The sequence below is a fragment of the Corvus brachyrhynchos genome, unplaced genomic scaffold (genome assembly GCF_000691975.1).
Source record: "Corvus brachyrhynchos isolate BGI_N302 unplaced genomic scaffold, ASM69197v1 scaffold117, whole genome shotgun sequence".
Taxonomy (NCBI): domain Eukaryota; kingdom Metazoa; phylum Chordata; class Aves; order Passeriformes; family Corvidae; genus Corvus; species Corvus brachyrhynchos.
The window spans coordinates 30,032-46,925 of NW_008238833.1; the positions used below are offsets into that span (position 1 = coordinate 30,032).

Genomic DNA, 16,894 nt, shown 5'->3' on the forward strand with positions numbered 1-16,894 from the left:
CTACCAATAAGTCATCTTCAGGGTGCTAAAGATCTAAAAAAAAAGCTCACAAAAAGCAAGAAATTTTCATTTCTTAGCTTTATCAGCAAACAATGAAAGAGGACACTTCTCCGGAGAACTCAGCAAACATTCATAAGAAAATTGATACATTTTCTTTCACTGAAAGGGTGGCCAGGCACTGGAATAAGTTGCCCAGGAAAGTGTTGGAATCATCACCCTTTAAAGTGTGGATGTGGCACTTGGGATCATGGTTTAGTGTTGAACGTGGCAGTGTTGGATTAACAGCTGGTCTTGATAATTGTTGCGAAACCAACCTTAACAAGTCTATGATTCTACTGAAATGACAAGACTCTTGACGTAGGGTCTTCTGCTGTCCAAGCAGGAAACGCCAAGTAACTATGGCATGAAAGGGGACCATGCCCTTTTGAGCACAGGTTATTTTTCCCATCCCTGTGTGTTCCTTCTCTAGATTTGCTGCAGTCAGTCCTCAAGATTTTTGTTCCAGCTTCACTGTTCTTCTCCAATCTGAAATACTTTCATCCATAAGCCTCTTATTACATCCTGACAGAGTTAACCAGAACTTTTGTCACCAGTCTAAGTTTTTTTGGTGCTCCTGGAAAATATTCCTTAGGAAAAGCTTGACTTGACATTCAATACAACTGAAAATAGGATCTTGTAGCACAGTGTCTGGAAAATACTAATGCAATGCAGAAAAATCTCAGTGGAAGTTTCCCCCAGTTTCGGTGGGTTTAATTTGCACACACCAACATGTAAATATGATCAGCAAAGTACAGATTATAATGCAGATATATTGGTCAAGGTGTGCCATTAATAGCATTTTTACTATGTTTTTCCTTTATCTTAGTTCTCCCCTTCCCACCCCCCACTCCCTCTGTTCACCCTCCTCATCCTTTCACTACCCCAATCATTAGAGATTTAAGGCTGTACCAATTTTTGTTCTTTGGTGCCCTCTACGGGACTGATTTCTGCAATAGAAAGTTGCCAGGAAGAAAACAGACTTCTCCCTCACAGAAGAGCAAGCACAGAGCAGTCCAAATCAAGTACATTTGGAAGTGGAACTTCTGAATTGCCAATGCATTTAATCCATCCATACGGTCCATGTTATAGGTCTCTGCAGCTACTGCTTTTGCAGCAGTTGCTTTCCTGTAAGAGCTTTCAATTCTTCCTCAAGAAAGCAACATGTTTTCTGAATAAGGTTTTAGGGATTTTTTTCTTTCACGAATCTACAAAAGCCAAGGTCAGCAAGTATTCAGTCTCATCTTTTGCCTAAGGCCACAGCACATACATAATCAGTTCATCAGGTAAATATTTGATAAGAAAGATTTTAATTCAACCTTACATTACAAAGGATGCATTAAAAATCTTGTTTCAGAAGGCCAGCAAAAGGACATCAGATAGGATTTTTAACTATTGAGACACATTCTGATGGTAGGACTGCAGTTTTAAAGGCTGGGATATTTTTTGTCCCTTACAAGATACAAATTACAGAGTACCCAGCTTCCAAATACACAAATTTGCCTCATCTATACGGATCTTCATCCACAGAACTTGAAACACTTCTTAAATACAATATAAATACTCATCTATGATGGAATGAAAAAAAACCAAACTATCTTCTATGTGCTTACTGCCCAAAGGGACACTCTTCTTCCTAATTAAATTAAGGTAAGCTACGCCAAGGCACCTGTTGCCTACCTTATGAGTAGAATAAGAATGGATGATTAATGCTTAGCAACCTACCGTACCTTTTTCCTCACTTCACTAATTACAGGAACATACATAGAATCGGAGAACCACAGAAATTTTGTGCTGGAAAAGATCCCCAAGATCACTGAGTCCAACCTTTTGACTGATCATCACCTTGTCAACTAGACCATGGCACTGAGTGCCACATCCAGTCGTTTCTGGTGATTCCACCACCTCCCTGTGTAGTGTGTTCCAGCGCTTAACAACACTTTCCATTAAGAAATTCTTCCTGATGTCCAACCTCAAGCCTTCCCTGGCACAGCTTCAGGCTATGTCCTTTCATCCTGCCACTTGTTGTCTGGGAGAAGATGCCAAGCCCCACCTGGCTACACTGTTCTTTCAGGTAGTTGTACCGAGTAGTAAGGTCAGTCCTGAGCCTCCTTTTCTCCAAGTTTAACACTCCCAGCTCCCTCAGTCACTCCTCATATGACTTAGTCTCTAGACTCCTTCCCAGCCCCACTGCCTTTCTCTGGGCTCACTCTGGCACCTCAATGTCTTTCTTGAAGTGAGGGGCCCAGAACTGGACACAGAACTCGAGGTGCTGCCTCACCAGTGCTTGTACAGACACAGGCCCAGACTCAGACTCATTATCTTTATGACAACTGACTAATCATAGTCTCCAGAGCAGAAAACACAACACAGCACTCTGGTAGAGTCCTAGAATCATAAAAAGCCCATGGAAGAGCAAGCACCACATGCTCAACATGCCTGTGTTTGAGCATCCATCCAGTGCCAGCTGACCCTCCATGGACCACATGCTCAGACACACAAACTGCTGACTGCAACTTCCCAGTGTGCCCAGAGGAGGGAACAACACCCACCAGGGACCCCATCAACAGAATCCCCCTATGAGAAAGAGCTTAGAAGGACTGGAGAACAAGAGACAAAGCAGGTGAATGAAAGCAGGAGCAGCTGTCACAAAAGTGACAGGCATGGTTTTGTTTGCTTTTGTCAGTGATGGATGGCTGTAGGGAAGAACAGGGGTAGCCGGGTTTTATTGAAAGGTTTGGGGATTGCAATGCGATGTGTAAAGGCATTTCTGGTTGTGGTGATCCATTTGCAATGTTTAGTTGACTTATGCAATTCAGGGATAAAACTTGAAAGAAAGAGATGTGACCAAATGCAAAGAGTTCACAGAAGAGCAAAAACAATTTTAAAATTATATCATGTCTCCCCTCTATTAGATAGAGGGGAGACAGGATAAAAATATTCAAAAATATAAAAGGCGTCCACAAATAGAAAAGAATAAATTACTTCTAGCTAGAACAAGAAATAAAGAACTTACAATATCAGTAAGAAATTTGAAGCTTCTACAAAGAAGCAGCTGTCTAACAGATAAAGAAAGCACTGGAACTGACTACTGAGGAAGCTGTGGAAATTTCAATGTCAGGCATTTTTTGCAAAAAAATCAGGATTCATTTAGATACAGTGGATCCTGTGAATAGAAGGGACTAAACAAGGACCAAAAAAGAAATTCCAGTTACTTGAAAAGGATAATATGTCCAGGATGTCGAGGGGGAAAAAAAAGGAAGTCAGCAGAAAGCCTAGAGAAAAAAAAAAAAAATTCTGGAGCAACTGGCTCCTAGACGAGTTTATGCCTTATTTTCCATCATTTCCACAATTAATTTTTAAATTCAACAAACAAGTCAGAAGGAAATATACACTTTCACAAGATCTGAATTTAGTTCACCTTGCCCATTGCCCCTTTTTACCAAAAGCTTTATAGGAAATAAAGTGAGGAAAAATGAATCTAAACCCATAACTGCTTCCATATGGCAGCATTACTCACTTGTTTCACATTTTCTGCCAAGAACACAACATAAACGGCACAAAACCCCAGCTGTGTTATCACTAGGAAAAAGTCCACAATACACCTGAGGAAGAAAAAACAAACATACATTATACTTAAAATCCAAACTATTAACCCATTGCTACCTAATACACAACTCCTGCTCCTTTTCAGAGTAGTCAAAATGCTAGATTCAAATGGCACATTAATCTCACAAGCCGTGCACTGCATGTTCCTCCTATGTCAAACCTGGGTGGTGTTTACAGAAAGAACACTGTGGCTCAGACTGTGCTTGAAAAAAGTGATACACAGAGGTGGCCTGAGGACAGACTGTAATGAAACTCTGCTAGAGGCAAGCACAGAGCAGAGATCTGCCCCAGAGAACAGATTTGCTGCAGCACAGAGTCTCTGGAGACCCAATTGCCACTTGAGGCTTGTCACTCTTTGGTGCAATAGAAAATTGTCATTATCTATCCAAACAAACCGATTTTCCCTCTAATTGAGCTCTACTCCATTCCGACAAAGTTATCACAAAAGATCTTAAAACACTAGCTCACTAGCAAGATGCTGCATCCTTGAAAATAACAGGAATATAAAAAATTCTTCCACGAGTGAGGTAAAAACCATTTTAAACTAATGCTGAACAACATGCCTGTTTCAGATTTGGAATTTCACTACTCTGCAGTCAGTACCATAAACTCTACAAACAGCAACAATTGGCAAAGAAAAAATAATGTATTTTACGTAAAGAGGGATAAAATATTTAACAGACACAAGTCATTTATATCTTCATGTCATTATTGCAAAAATAGTAAGTATTTCTCCATTATCTGTATGTTATATCTAAACAGGAATCAAAGAATTGTTTTGCTTCCTTTCAGAGCACATATATTAAAGTAATTAACATTTGCAGTGTCAACCTGCAATGCAGAGAAATGCTGGGAAAAGAGAATGAAAACTTAAACTACTTCACTACATTAGACAATAGAGAATGCACTTCTGGTTACAACACATCTCTTCCTATATCACTAAACAAAATTCTTTTTCTTCAGAGCTCCTGTAGAACTGAAAATTGAAATGCCTAATAGAGTCACACATCCTCCCATCTCACAACTACTAGCTGGCACCAGGAAATAACAAGTAACACTGCATAAAAGCATTTTTAAGGAAGGTAACATCTTAGTAAAATGGAAATCTCCTAATCATTCCAAGTGCAGCCATTAACTTAAAAAACTTAATTTCCTCAATTAAATTCTAATTCAAACATACCGGCCCCAAGAAGCTCGTTTCTGAAGCGCAGTCAGGGGCCCCACTTCCATTGCACAGCTAACTGTACCACTATATCCCAGTGAGGACTTCTTCATCCTGAGATCAAAAAGTAACGGAAGAACAGAGTTATCAGAAACTAGGAGGACCTAGAACCCTACTATGAAAATGCTGTTGGTCTTCCATGATGATAACAAGTTGTCACCTCTGGCAACACTGTGCTGCTGCTGAACTTCAGAGATATGGTTGGGGCTTCTATACTCCAGGAAGGGCTACTTAGCACTCTACAAGCATGTGAAACACAGTGTTGCTTCCCCCCAGTTCAACAGTATTAAATGAGTTTCTTACAAAACAAGGGGTTTTTTTGATAATTACTCCAAAATCATATTCTTATGAGTTTAAGAAATTAACCTCAAATCTAAAAGCCACAAAGAACTTAAACAAAATACAACAACTCTTGCTGCACAAGCAGTTAACCACAATTGATTCAATGATCTTATTTCACTCATCAACTTTAAAGACCATTCAAAACTACAGAGGAAAAATTCAGGAATGACAGGGTCTGTTCAAAGTACAGTATCATATTAATTTGGTAAAATAGATTTTCCAGCTACAGGGACATGAATAGTTTCGTGATTCTACTCAGTTCAAAAGTTCATTGCACTTTGAAACATGAGACCCTCCCACTGCTTCTCTTTAACACCTAACAGTACAATAAAAATGTTTAACGAAAGTCACTACTAATCAAAATACTCTATCAGTCAAATCTGAGTTACTGCTTCCCCCAGTATTGCACGTCTCACTTGGAGGAATATTCAGTTTATCTGCTCACTGGGATCACTTTAACACATTCCTTCACCACTACAATTTCAAGGAATCAGGTTGCCACAATTCAGAGACAGAGCTCACATATAATCACGAAAGACATTGACAGCATTTCTTACTTCTTTTATTCCTATAAAGTACTTATTAAAGGGGTATTTATAAATTATACATTTTTCAAAGCTATGAATAAAGCTATGAATAAAAAGAAGGACTAACTGACTGAAAACAAGCACCTAAACTGTAGTGAGTTAAAACCTGATTATTAGCCAGCAGGGAAGAGGGTACTGGGTAACACAAGTTAAACCAACCTCATTTTGTATAAGAGCAGAGAACAAATATGTTTTTTCACTGTGTTGCTGTTGGGGTTTTAGGAGCTCTCCTGGTTTTTAGGGGTTTTTTTCTGTTAAAGGAATTTTGCCCATACATGTTGCTACGGGAATAAATGGCTGGGTACTTAAGAAAAACAGAAGAGCTGACTGCTCCTTTTCTTTCACCTGGGTGTGGGGGCAGTCGGTCTCCGAGTTCGCAGCTGGACAGAGAGGGAGGCTGCTTTCTTCGGCTGCTTTTCCTTCTGCTGGAGAAGCCCCGGGATCCCAAAGCCCGCCTTCCCTGCCCCACTGGGAGCCGGGGTGTGGCTGCCCTGCTGTTCCCGAGGGTCCGGCTGGACACCGGGGCCAGCCGTCTGGGGTTTGTGAAGCCTTTGTCCCATCCCTTCCCGGGATCCCAGGGCACCGGTGCCACGTGTTTCCCGAGCTCGCTCCGGAGCGCCTCCTGCAGCCGCGGGGGAACCATCGCACCTGCCCTGCTCACCGGGAGCCGCCAGCGCCCCTGCCGGCTGCGAGCGGAACTGCACCCGAGGGGAAATAGCCTGACAGCCGAGAAGGCTGGCACTGGGTTTGTGTGTGCGGTTACTGCCATAGTTATTGCTGTTTGTTTGACTGGTTATATATATAATAGTAAAGAACTGTTATTCCTATTTCCCACATCTTTGCCTAAAAAAGCCCTTGATTTCAAAATTATAATAACTTGGAGGGAAGGGGTTGCATCTGCCATTCCAAGGGAGGCTTCTGCCTTCCTTAGCAGACACCTGTCTTTCAAACCAAGACAGTTGCACAAAGCATGGCTATCATTACTAGGTGCACGCTAAGAATTTGAGTAGAAGATTCTAAACTGACAGAAGAAACTGCTGCAGCATCAGAATACTTTGTAGACTGAAAATCACAGACAGAAAAGAGAAATGAAAAAAAATAATACTCAAACTCAGCAACTGAATGAGTAGTTCCACATTTACCTCTGACATAGACAGTGGCTGCAACGTACCAAGATGTGCATACAGTGAACAGATATAACTCCTATGAACACAAGGCTGATTGGTCCAACCTGGTACGGAAAAAAAAAAGGGACAACACAGGAGATACAGAAAATTTAATGAAAATATGCTGGGGAAAAATTTTTACACGAAAAAAGCTTCACATTGTAGCAAATAAAGTAATAACTAAAAACTTTTCCCCCTCAGTGGGGTGTTGCTGCTGCTGTTTCATGGCATCCATTAGTTTCAGTTCACAACTTAAGAGAAGGCTGTTCAGGGGTGATCAAGCCACAAGTACCAAATGGGTACTTCACTCCTCTAACTGCTTCAGCTGCCGAAGAAGTTTGTCAAGAGAGAAGACTGCACAGACTACACAATTCAGTGGTTTGAACTACTTTGAAGTGGAAATGACAGTAAAAGTTACAAGTCATAGATAATTACCAAATTGTATCACTTGTTTCAGAGCCGGAGTTTGACCTGAAGTTTTCACAGAAGGAACTTGCCTTACACACATGTAACTTTCACTCTCAAACTAACAACCTGTGCTATGGAGTTACAGGATTATTTAGTCATAAGATGAAATTTCATTTGATTAAATTTACCCTGCCCTAGGAAATGCATTGTTTGTTACCAATTGTTTGTTACCATAAACAACCTGAGCTATACCCTGTTTCTGCAGAAACACTTGATTGATTTAACAAGCTGATGCTTCATCCTAAAACATACAATCTGCCTCTAGAGAAGTCTGGACAAAGATAAGACAACCCCATAGAAACAATTCCCATGAGACATCATAGGAGTCTGAGTAAATTAAAATCTTTCTTTCTTTCTCACAAAGTTTTTGTTTGGACCAGAAAAACACTTTGGCTAAGCAAAAATGCAATTCATGCAAGAGTAATTTTCTTTAAAACAACAAAAATCTTAATCTTCAGTACTGATTTCAACAAATTAAAGAGAAGAAACAACTCTACTAAGATGGGAGTGACAAACAATAAGTATTGAGATTTTAGTTTTTCAGGACCTTATCTGTAAATCTTTCTAGATGATTTTTCTTGTCTATGAAAAAAGAATTACCACAATGCCAGCATTTTTTATCGCAAGCGGAAGACCAAGAAGCCCAGTTCCGATGTTTCCCTTGAGGAGGTGAGTCAGTGTTTGTATAAACCTGAGGATAAAATGTCACATTAGAAGTACACACAGATGGGGCAGATGGCAAAAACAAAACCACACCCTCTGTCTATAATAAAGTAATAAATTTCAAGCTTCAACTTACAACTTACAGTGGTCCAGCTAGTTTAAAGAAAGTGCAGCACATGCAAATAGTGTTTTTATTCATCTGTACATGTGAGCACCCCCAAATAGAACACACATGTCTGATCTTCAGGTCTTTATTCCAGCTTATGAAATATTAATTTCTCAGAAATTTCATAGTTCTCCTGCCTCAGAGTCAAAATTACCAAGTTTTATCAATGTCATTTTAAAACCAGTAACATTCGAAACAATCATCAGCTGCAAATCACAATGCTGTCAGCCAAAGCTTTATCCAAAGAAAGAAAACCCAAAACCTTTACAAGCTTTTATAATGAAACTTTCAAAACAGGTTATCTCCATAGTCTTCTCAAAATCTTCTTTAAACAGCACTTGGAGTTGAGTATCCCAATTCCTTTACAAATGGGAACCTTGGAATATTTTATAGCCAGTATATTGTTTGCATCAAAAGAACAGAGAACCTACTCAAAATGAGCTGCTTTTTGGGAGAACTATGCGAAGTCCTTATTTATAACCACAAAACTCTTCTGCAGGTGCAAGAAAACCCCTTCAGAGTTCAGTAAACTGCTCACAAGAAACAAGTCAGAGGCAAGAAATTTGAATAAGCGGATACTTAACACATACGTAATGCTTTCTTCATTCTCAAGCTGGTAATGCGTCTTAACTGGCAGGAAAGTATTTTCATGCTCTTCATCTGAGATGCCATCTGAGTCTTCTTCATCAATTAAAGGCTTCATTACTTCCATGCCTGTACAACAGAGTTAACACTACATTAGCATTAGAAACAAGCTTTTACAGTTCAGAAGCAAAACATGATTCAAACTTCCCAGGCCATGAGGTTTAAACATGTTCCTAACTATAAAGATGATTTAAGCAGATACATGGAGCACAAGCTTGCACAGGATATCCTCTCTCTTTAAAGTGGAACATCATCTCATTATTATTATTATGGCCAAACACGACAGTTTTTCATTAAGAAAAACAACTTTCTATCATGGAAATGTCGCTGGTTTAAATCATTTTGCAAGCTAATGCAACATTAAGCAAAACAGAAAAGTCATTCATCATTACAAAAGGATGAGATTCATCTTAACCACTGGTAGCTACTGCAGAATTAAACACTCAGTCTGCACTCAGCAGTGGTGAGCAAGGGCACATCCCCATCCTAAAACAGATCGGTAAGACAGATCTCACAGAAAATATGTCCACTCATTGAAGAAAGAACCAAAACACAGGAATCAGGCTGCATGCTTTGAAAGCTGCAATTTCATGCACCTTTTTAAACTGGCATAAAACTCCAGCCAAATAACAGCACCAAGTAACAGCAAGCAGTCAGTAGTGAACAAAATTGCCTTTCAGGCAAAACTAACAGCTTATGCCACTTTAATGTTGAGGAAATTATAACCATTTTAAATTACTACAGTTAAGCAAAGCAAATCCTGCCAAGAGCAAAAAGATTATTTACCCTACACTTGCCTACCACAGTATCCATTCATAAAATATGTTGAATAAGTCCCAATTTCCGTAACTTTCTCCAAAAAAAAAAGAGAAATCCCTATGATGTTAACATTTTGTATTAAAAAAAACCCATACAAACAAAAAAACCACGCCACATTTACATTTACATTACAAAGCAGCCATTTCGTGTCAAGGTTTTGGTAGTGATGGGGCTACAGGAGCAGCTTCTGTGACAAGCTGCTGGAAGCTTCCGCCATGTCAACAGAGCCAATGTCAGCTGGTTTCATGATGATTTGCTGGACAAGTCCAAGCCCACCAGTGATGGTGGCAGCACCTCTGCAATAACATAGTTAAGAAGGGAAAACAAACCTGCAGAGCAGCAACAGCTGGAGAGTGGACTGAGAATATGTGACAGGAACAGCCCCACAAACCCCAAGGTCAGTGCAGAAGGAGCGGCAGGAGGTGCTCCAGGTGCCAGAGCAGAGATTCCCCTGCAGCCCCTGGTGCAGCCCCTCATGAGGCAGCTGTGCCCCTGCAGCCCATGGAGGTGCAGGGTGGAGCAGAGATCCAGCTGCAGCCCATGGAGGGACCCACAGTGGAGCAGGGGGATGCCCAAAGGAGGCTGTAACCTCGGGGGAAGCCTACGATGGAGCAGACTCCTGGCAGAGGACCTGTGGCCCCACGGAGAGAAAAGCCTAAGCTTGGAGCAGGTTTGCTGGCAGGTTTGTGACCCAGTAGGGGACACACACAGTTTCTGGAAGACTGTCTCACATGGGAAGGACCCACACTGGAACATGGGAAGAGTGTGAGGAGTCCTCCCCCCGAAGAGAAAGAAGGAGAAGAAACAACATGTGATGAACTAACTGCAGCCCCCATTCCCCATCTCCCTGCACCAGTGGAGGGGAGGAAGTACAGAAATTATGGGTGAAGTTGATCACCTGAAAAGAAGGGAGAGATGATTTTTTAGATTTATTCTTATTTCTCATTACCCTGCTCTGATTTGACTGGTAAGAAATTCAATTAATTTACCCAAGTCAAGTCTGTTTTGCCCATGACTGTAAGTGGCGAGTGATCTCTCCCTGTCCTTATCTCAACCCACAAGCATTTTGTTATATTTTCTCCAGTAGCTTTTGTGGACACCCAGAATCCAGCCAGGGTCAACCCACCACAGCCATTAAACAAATCATTAAGGTTTTTATGAAACCTTGGAGATGTCTAACCCACCAGCAGGGCACTGAAGCCAATGCTAAACAACAGAAACTTCTAAAGAAAACTGTAGAACATGTGTAAGAATCCTACAAAGCAGAAGGCAGCTTATCCAAGTCATTAAAATTAAATCATATGGCTCAAACTCTCCTGAAAACACGAAGAGGTCATCAAAGTTTCATGTCGGAAAAGCTGAAAGCCAGCAATGAAAGCACTTGACAGAAGCAAAGATGCCCAGTCGAGCAAAAACCAGAGGTCAGAGGCTCAACCAGCAAGTACACTGTAAAGAAAATTCATACTCAGTGATAGTCTAATTACACAAGTCAGGATGGACTCCATCACATTTCTCTACCTGGAATACAGTCTGTGAATTGATCAAAAGAAGGAGCAGCAAAGTTCCTTCCCTCTGCTCCCACAGCACTGTGCTGACTAGTTCTTGAGGATGCCACAACCATCCTCCCCCTCAGCTCTGAGTCCCTGTGGGGCTCATTTGATGCTCACAAAGACCGGCATACTCTAGTTCTGGAACCAACATTTATCTCCTCAGGGATCAGAGGGAGTAGGAAGTTTCACCTAGTGAGCAATTGATTAGGCTGATTTTCATTCTTTAACGTATTGATTCTAAAGTCACAATCTGAAGGAACAAGCCGAACTACAAGCATGCAAGTCTGTGATCACATAAGTTTCAACAACATATTAAAAAAAAAAAAAAAATTTCCAGATTTGTCTCCATCACATTTTGTAGGATGCTCTTCGTAATGCTAAACAATAATGACAACACGCAGCAAGTAAGGTTCTTATTTAGCAGTAGCAAGGGACTAGCATGACCCTTAGGACCAACAGCTTTGGTGGATATCACCTACTGCCCAGTCAAGGGAGAAAAGTAAAATTTTCTTCTTCCATTGCAACCTGAAACATGTGACATATACACACATTTACACTGTTTACCATGCAGCCAGATGACACACAGAAGACTCTGAACATTTTAGACATCCCATTTTACTTTCTCTCCCAACTTCCTGACCCAACTTCTGATCCAAAGGTAGTCCTTTAAGAATAGATTTAGACATACTCAAGCATGCCCCTCATCTTTTAAGTAATAAAAATTTTCCTAACACAAGCTATTTTTCTTCTGAAAAGTCATCTTCCCATTCTTAAAGCCATATAGTCATCTAAAGGTTATTGTTATCACTGCCCCACTGTCCCATTCACCCACTTTCTCAGAAATTGCTTAAATTAGACCCAAGAATATCCATTTCCAATATGCACACTAAGGCTGGGAGTTCACTGTTCCTATTCTAATGTAAGAATGCATTTGAGAATAAATTCCATTAGAAGTTATAAAACACAGGTAACAGCAATGAGCACCAGCTCATGTTGCCGTAACTATACAGGTTCCTCTGAAATATTGCATTACATAAAACATTCCAACAATGCTATCTGGTCTCTATTCCAGCCATAAAAATGCTATTGAATTGTCTCTTTTCCTCATCCTTCCTCCTTCATCCCATGACTGGTTAACTGTTTTGGCCTAAATATGTGAGCCCACTAACAGTAATGGTACTGAGACATTAACAGGAGGTTTGGATCATAAGACTTTCTAAGCATGGGTTTTCATTTGATAACACATCCCTATTGTTGGAATAATGTGGCTGTGTCCAACTGCACAGTCCCTACCTGCATTGACATCCGTGTTTGTGTAACATCCAAATTTAATGGGTCCAAACTTGTAGTCTAGAGCAAAGGAAAAAAGCTTGAGCTTTGCATACTTGGACCTAGCTTGAAATTAATTATTCTGGAACGTCCGCAGTCACAACCAGAAAACTGGCACCAAATACCCATATTTCCTTTGATTCCTTCCTACAAAGGTCCAGTATGTGCAATTTAAATACAATCTCAAACTGCAGCACAAGAAAAGCATATGCATGTCATACCTGAATCAGAGACTGATTCAGAGTCTGGCTGCTCTCACAAAGCACATGGTGCAGAGCACACCTCAGCCAACATTAGATCCGTGCTCCACCAAACTGTCCTGGCTGCATCCAAACACACTATGAATAATCCATCCCAGTGCTCAGACACAGAGCTCACTGAAAATTTTGCATTATCATTATTCAGCACAACTAAAAATAAGGAAACTCATTTCTGCACACCCTTTTGTTTTCACTTAGACAAAGCACCAGTCAATTTTCAGCCCTGTCCCTCCACCACCCAATATGAATTTCTTTCCTCCTTGTTCCACCACAAAAATCTTTTCAGATCAAATGCTGTTTTCTAATTGTCTTTAACAGTTAATTAAACTGATATTGTTTCTGCTTTCTTCTGTGAACATCCATGAAAGCAGGGTGCCGAAAAGCTCTGCGAGTACTGCTACTATCAACCAAGGCAACACAAAGTGCATTTCAACTTCTCCCAGCATTATCACTCCAATGTTGAAACTAATTCCTTAAGCCACTGGAGAGATAAATCACTGATTCATTACAGCTACACATCACACTATAATCATGCATAAATGTCAACACTGTATCCTCAAAGACCCGAATTTTAATCACTAATCAGCCCCCAGTTACACAGTGAGATTAAATCCATAGTGCTAAAATTGTTATGACTAGTATTTCCAGTTTTGTATCTTCACATGTACTTTTCTATCCCCTAGAATTTGCCAGCTTCTTGCCAACACTTATGGACATACTGCCAAAGAAACTTTTGAACTTTTAATAAATTTACTTAATTCTAAAGCTTTTAGAGCATGCTGAAGAAATCCGCTGGTTCGAAAGTTCTGCAAAGAAATTAATTTCCACTGAGAACTTTAGTTAATTTTTCTATATTGCTCAAGCAATTAACACTTCCAAATTTAACTGAACCACTCATCACCACCAGGGATAAAACTGATCTCCATCATTTTCATTTTATGGAAGAAATAGTGACAAAAGAATGAAGCAGTTTGCCAGGTGGGCATAGCAACTTAAAGGAGATATTAAAAATAAAAGCCAAGTACAATCTTCTATTGCTCCTTTGGAGAAGGTCATGCCCCTGACAAATGTCTAAAACCCCTTTTCTAAACCCATTTTAACAATACAATCCGGTTTTTGTTCGCTTGGGGGTTTTTTCCCTTCAGGTTTTTGAAGTCAGTGTCAGCAAACAGAATGAACTGGATTTGACATGCAAGCATATGAAGATTTGGGGGACAGGATACAGCACACCATTGTTTGCATCAGCTGGTTTTACTCATTTATGGGAGAAGGAACACACAGGTCTTGTCGGAGCAACACATCACACGTACATGAAGTGCTCAGCAAAAAGCAATAGGCAAAGGAGGCCTTGTACATGCTTCACTGCTCAGTCAGCTTCTAGACAAGAACACGCCCACAGGGCCAGAAACACTGCCCAAGATTCACAGTTCAGTAAAATGTGTTTATTAAATAGTGTGACCCAGCGCCTCTGTAATTGGGATAAAGATTCAATTTAGCAAGCAGCTGTTTTGACTGCTGCATAAAAGAGAAAATCAGCACCACATTATCTTTACATTAGCCTAAAATGCGGCTTTATGCTAATATTTTCCCACGGGCTATAGAAAGTCATATTCGTGATCCAGAGGGCATATCCAGAGCTTCTGCCACCAACCAGGGCTGGCTGCTCTTATGGGACAAAGTTAGTGACTGAGTCTATGAACAGCAGACACATTCAAGGAGTCTACTGCAGTGTTAACACAGAAGCAACACTTATATCTGGCAGCAACCACATCTGTGACAACAGGAGAGGCTTGGTGTTCCCAGCAACTGCATTCAGTTCACAGATGATCAGTGTATTGCCTCTGTGCTGTGGAGAAGCTTTTCAATCCAGCATTCAGAACCAGGGCTCTCAAGATAAATGTAATTACAAAGAAAACATTGTCACTAATTATTTTCAAAGTAATGCTCAGTTACTCCCTCAACCACAGAAGGAAATACCTGTTTAGGTATTTAGGTTCTTTAGCCTACAAATAACCTTGCCAGCACTTCTCCAGAAGACAGCTAACTGTACAGTAGTGCTTTGTCCACAAAGCACACATGACTGCCACGTTACTCAGTCACATGCTTCCACCACCTCCAAAGACATTACAGAGAAAGACAAAGTGACTATGAATGGTACTGCTAGAGGCATGCTGGTCCAGATGGATAAACCTTTGTAGATTTTCCTAGCTCAAGGGGGAAATAACAGATAACCCCATTAAATCATACACAAGCCAGCTCCCTTTTTATTTTCCACTACAGCTACTCCTATTGAATATAAGAGATACAAAAACAAGCAAACAAACCCCTCAAAATAAAAAAATTGAAATGGAAAATCAAATCTGGTTTAAAAATTCCTATTAAATGCTAATAATTACATTTTCCAAAATACTAAAAGTGCGAATTAGCTTGTGTTTGTTTGTCAAGAACTCCAAGCTATGCTCCGTGCAGTTATTTCAATCCCGTTTTTATTTCTCTCTGGAAAATAAATCTCAGGTCATTTATTTCTCTCCATTACAGACTGTAACTTAATAAAGTAGATTTATTCAGCTTTGTGGTAGAATTTATTAATCTTGAGAACAGTTATTTCTAGTCAAATGTTGAAAGTCAATAATCCCCCTCAATAAGCAGGAGGAACTGTTTGCTTTTGCGTTGTAACTGTTGGATCCAGAAGGCTCATAAAATGGGACACTTGAGTTATTAAACCAAAGTGCACACAGGTCTGCATAGCTATTGCACACTTTTAGAGGAGCAATTTTACCCCAACCCACAATGGATCATTTATATGGACAGACACTAGTCTTAAATAATCCACTATCCTGCCTAGACCAAGCCACACATTTCTACAATTAACATGCTCTCAAGTGACAACGCATTGGCAAGACTTCAATTTTATTAAGTATTCAATAGCACTGAACCATGCAAAAGACTTCGGAATTATTATCAGGCGCGAAACTGCATTTTTAAACAGTTAATCCCACAGAAAATCCCATTTCTATAGGTTCTGGCAGGAAAACTGTCAGATCTGTGAACTTCAGGGGGAAAAAAAAAGTGCTAAAATTTCTTTCAGCCTCCTTTCCTCCAAAGTGACAATCTCTCAATGCAAGATGGATCAGCCTTGGGGACAATAAAATTTGAAGCATGTTTTTCCAAGTCCTATCATTACCACTGGACAGGACAAAATCTGCAGATTATAGTGGAACTGTAATCCTCAGATTTCCACCAAGGGGAACAAGGATGACTGGAGGACTGGAGCATCTCTCTTACGAAGGAAGGCTGAAGGAGCTGGGCCTGTTCAGCCTCAACACCAGACAGCTGAGAAGGGACCTCATTAACATGTCTAAATATTTAAAGAAGGGTGCCAAGAAGATGGAGCCCAGCTCTTCTCAGTGGTGCCAACCACTAGGACACGAGGCAACAGGAAGAAACTGATGCACTGAAGTTCCACGTGTACACGAGGAAGAGCCTCTTTATGGTGTGGGTGACCGAGCACTGGAACAGATTGCCCAGAGAGGTTGTGGAGTCTCTCTTACTGGTGATACTCAAGAGCCATCTGGACACAATCCTGCGCCATGTGCTCTAGGATGACCCTGCTTGAGCAGGAGGTTGGACCCGATGAACCCACTGTGGTCCCTCCCAACCTGGCCCATCCTGTGGTTCTGCGAACACAGCTTTGAGATGAGATTTTCCATGTGCCCAGCCCAGCCCCAACTGTACTGTATAACTAAACCAGCTACGTGCTAACTCGTCCACCCATGGGCAGAAAAACTAAGAGATTAATACCTGTGTGCCCTCCACCACTTAGATTTAAAGATGGGAAGACTAATATACAGTAAATGCAACAACTACAATACAGCTAATATGTAAGCACACACACGCCCTGGAAAACCCCAACCCAGTCTTCCACGGCAGATAAAACCGTCACCTAACGATGCAAAGAGAATGTATTTCCATAAACTTCTATGGAGACCGTGACTTCACCAAGAAACCGAGCGCCAGCCAGGTACGACTGCC

General features: G+C 40.7%; 1 protein-coding gene and 1 long non-coding RNA gene across 3 annotated transcripts in view; one reads left to right on the plus strand and one right to left on the minus strand.

Annotated features, from left to right (window-relative positions):
- SLC36A4 (solute carrier family 36 member 4) overlaps window positions 1-10,186 on the minus strand; it is a 39,172-nt gene extending 28,986 nt beyond the window's left edge. For both annotated transcript variants that reach the window (XM_008636786.2, XM_017738221.1), the window contains exons 1-6: window positions 10,053-10,186; window positions 8,850-8,973; window positions 8,031-8,121; window positions 6,939-7,027; window positions 4,826-4,921; window positions 3,557-3,641 (exon numbers count right to left, since the gene is read on the minus strand). In XM_008636786.2, coding sequence (XP_008635008.2) covers window positions 3,557-3,641; window positions 4,826-4,921; window positions 6,939-7,027; window positions 8,031-8,121; window positions 8,850-8,971 — 483 coding nt within the window. In that variant the 5' untranslated portion in view covers window positions 8,972-8,973; window positions 10,053-10,186. The remainder of the gene's footprint in view (window positions 1-3,556; window positions 3,642-4,825; window positions 4,922-6,938; window positions 7,028-8,030; window positions 8,122-8,849; window positions 8,974-10,052) is intronic.
- A 382-nt stretch (window positions 10,187-10,568) lies between these two features.
- The window catches only part of LOC108447641, an 18,706-nt gene continuing 12,380 nt past the window's right edge, over window positions 10,569-16,894 (plus strand). Inside the window, exon 1 of the long non-coding RNA XR_001863306.1 lies at window positions 10,569-10,578. This is a non-coding gene — a long non-coding RNA (uncharacterized LOC108447641). The remainder of the gene's footprint in view (window positions 10,579-16,894) is intronic.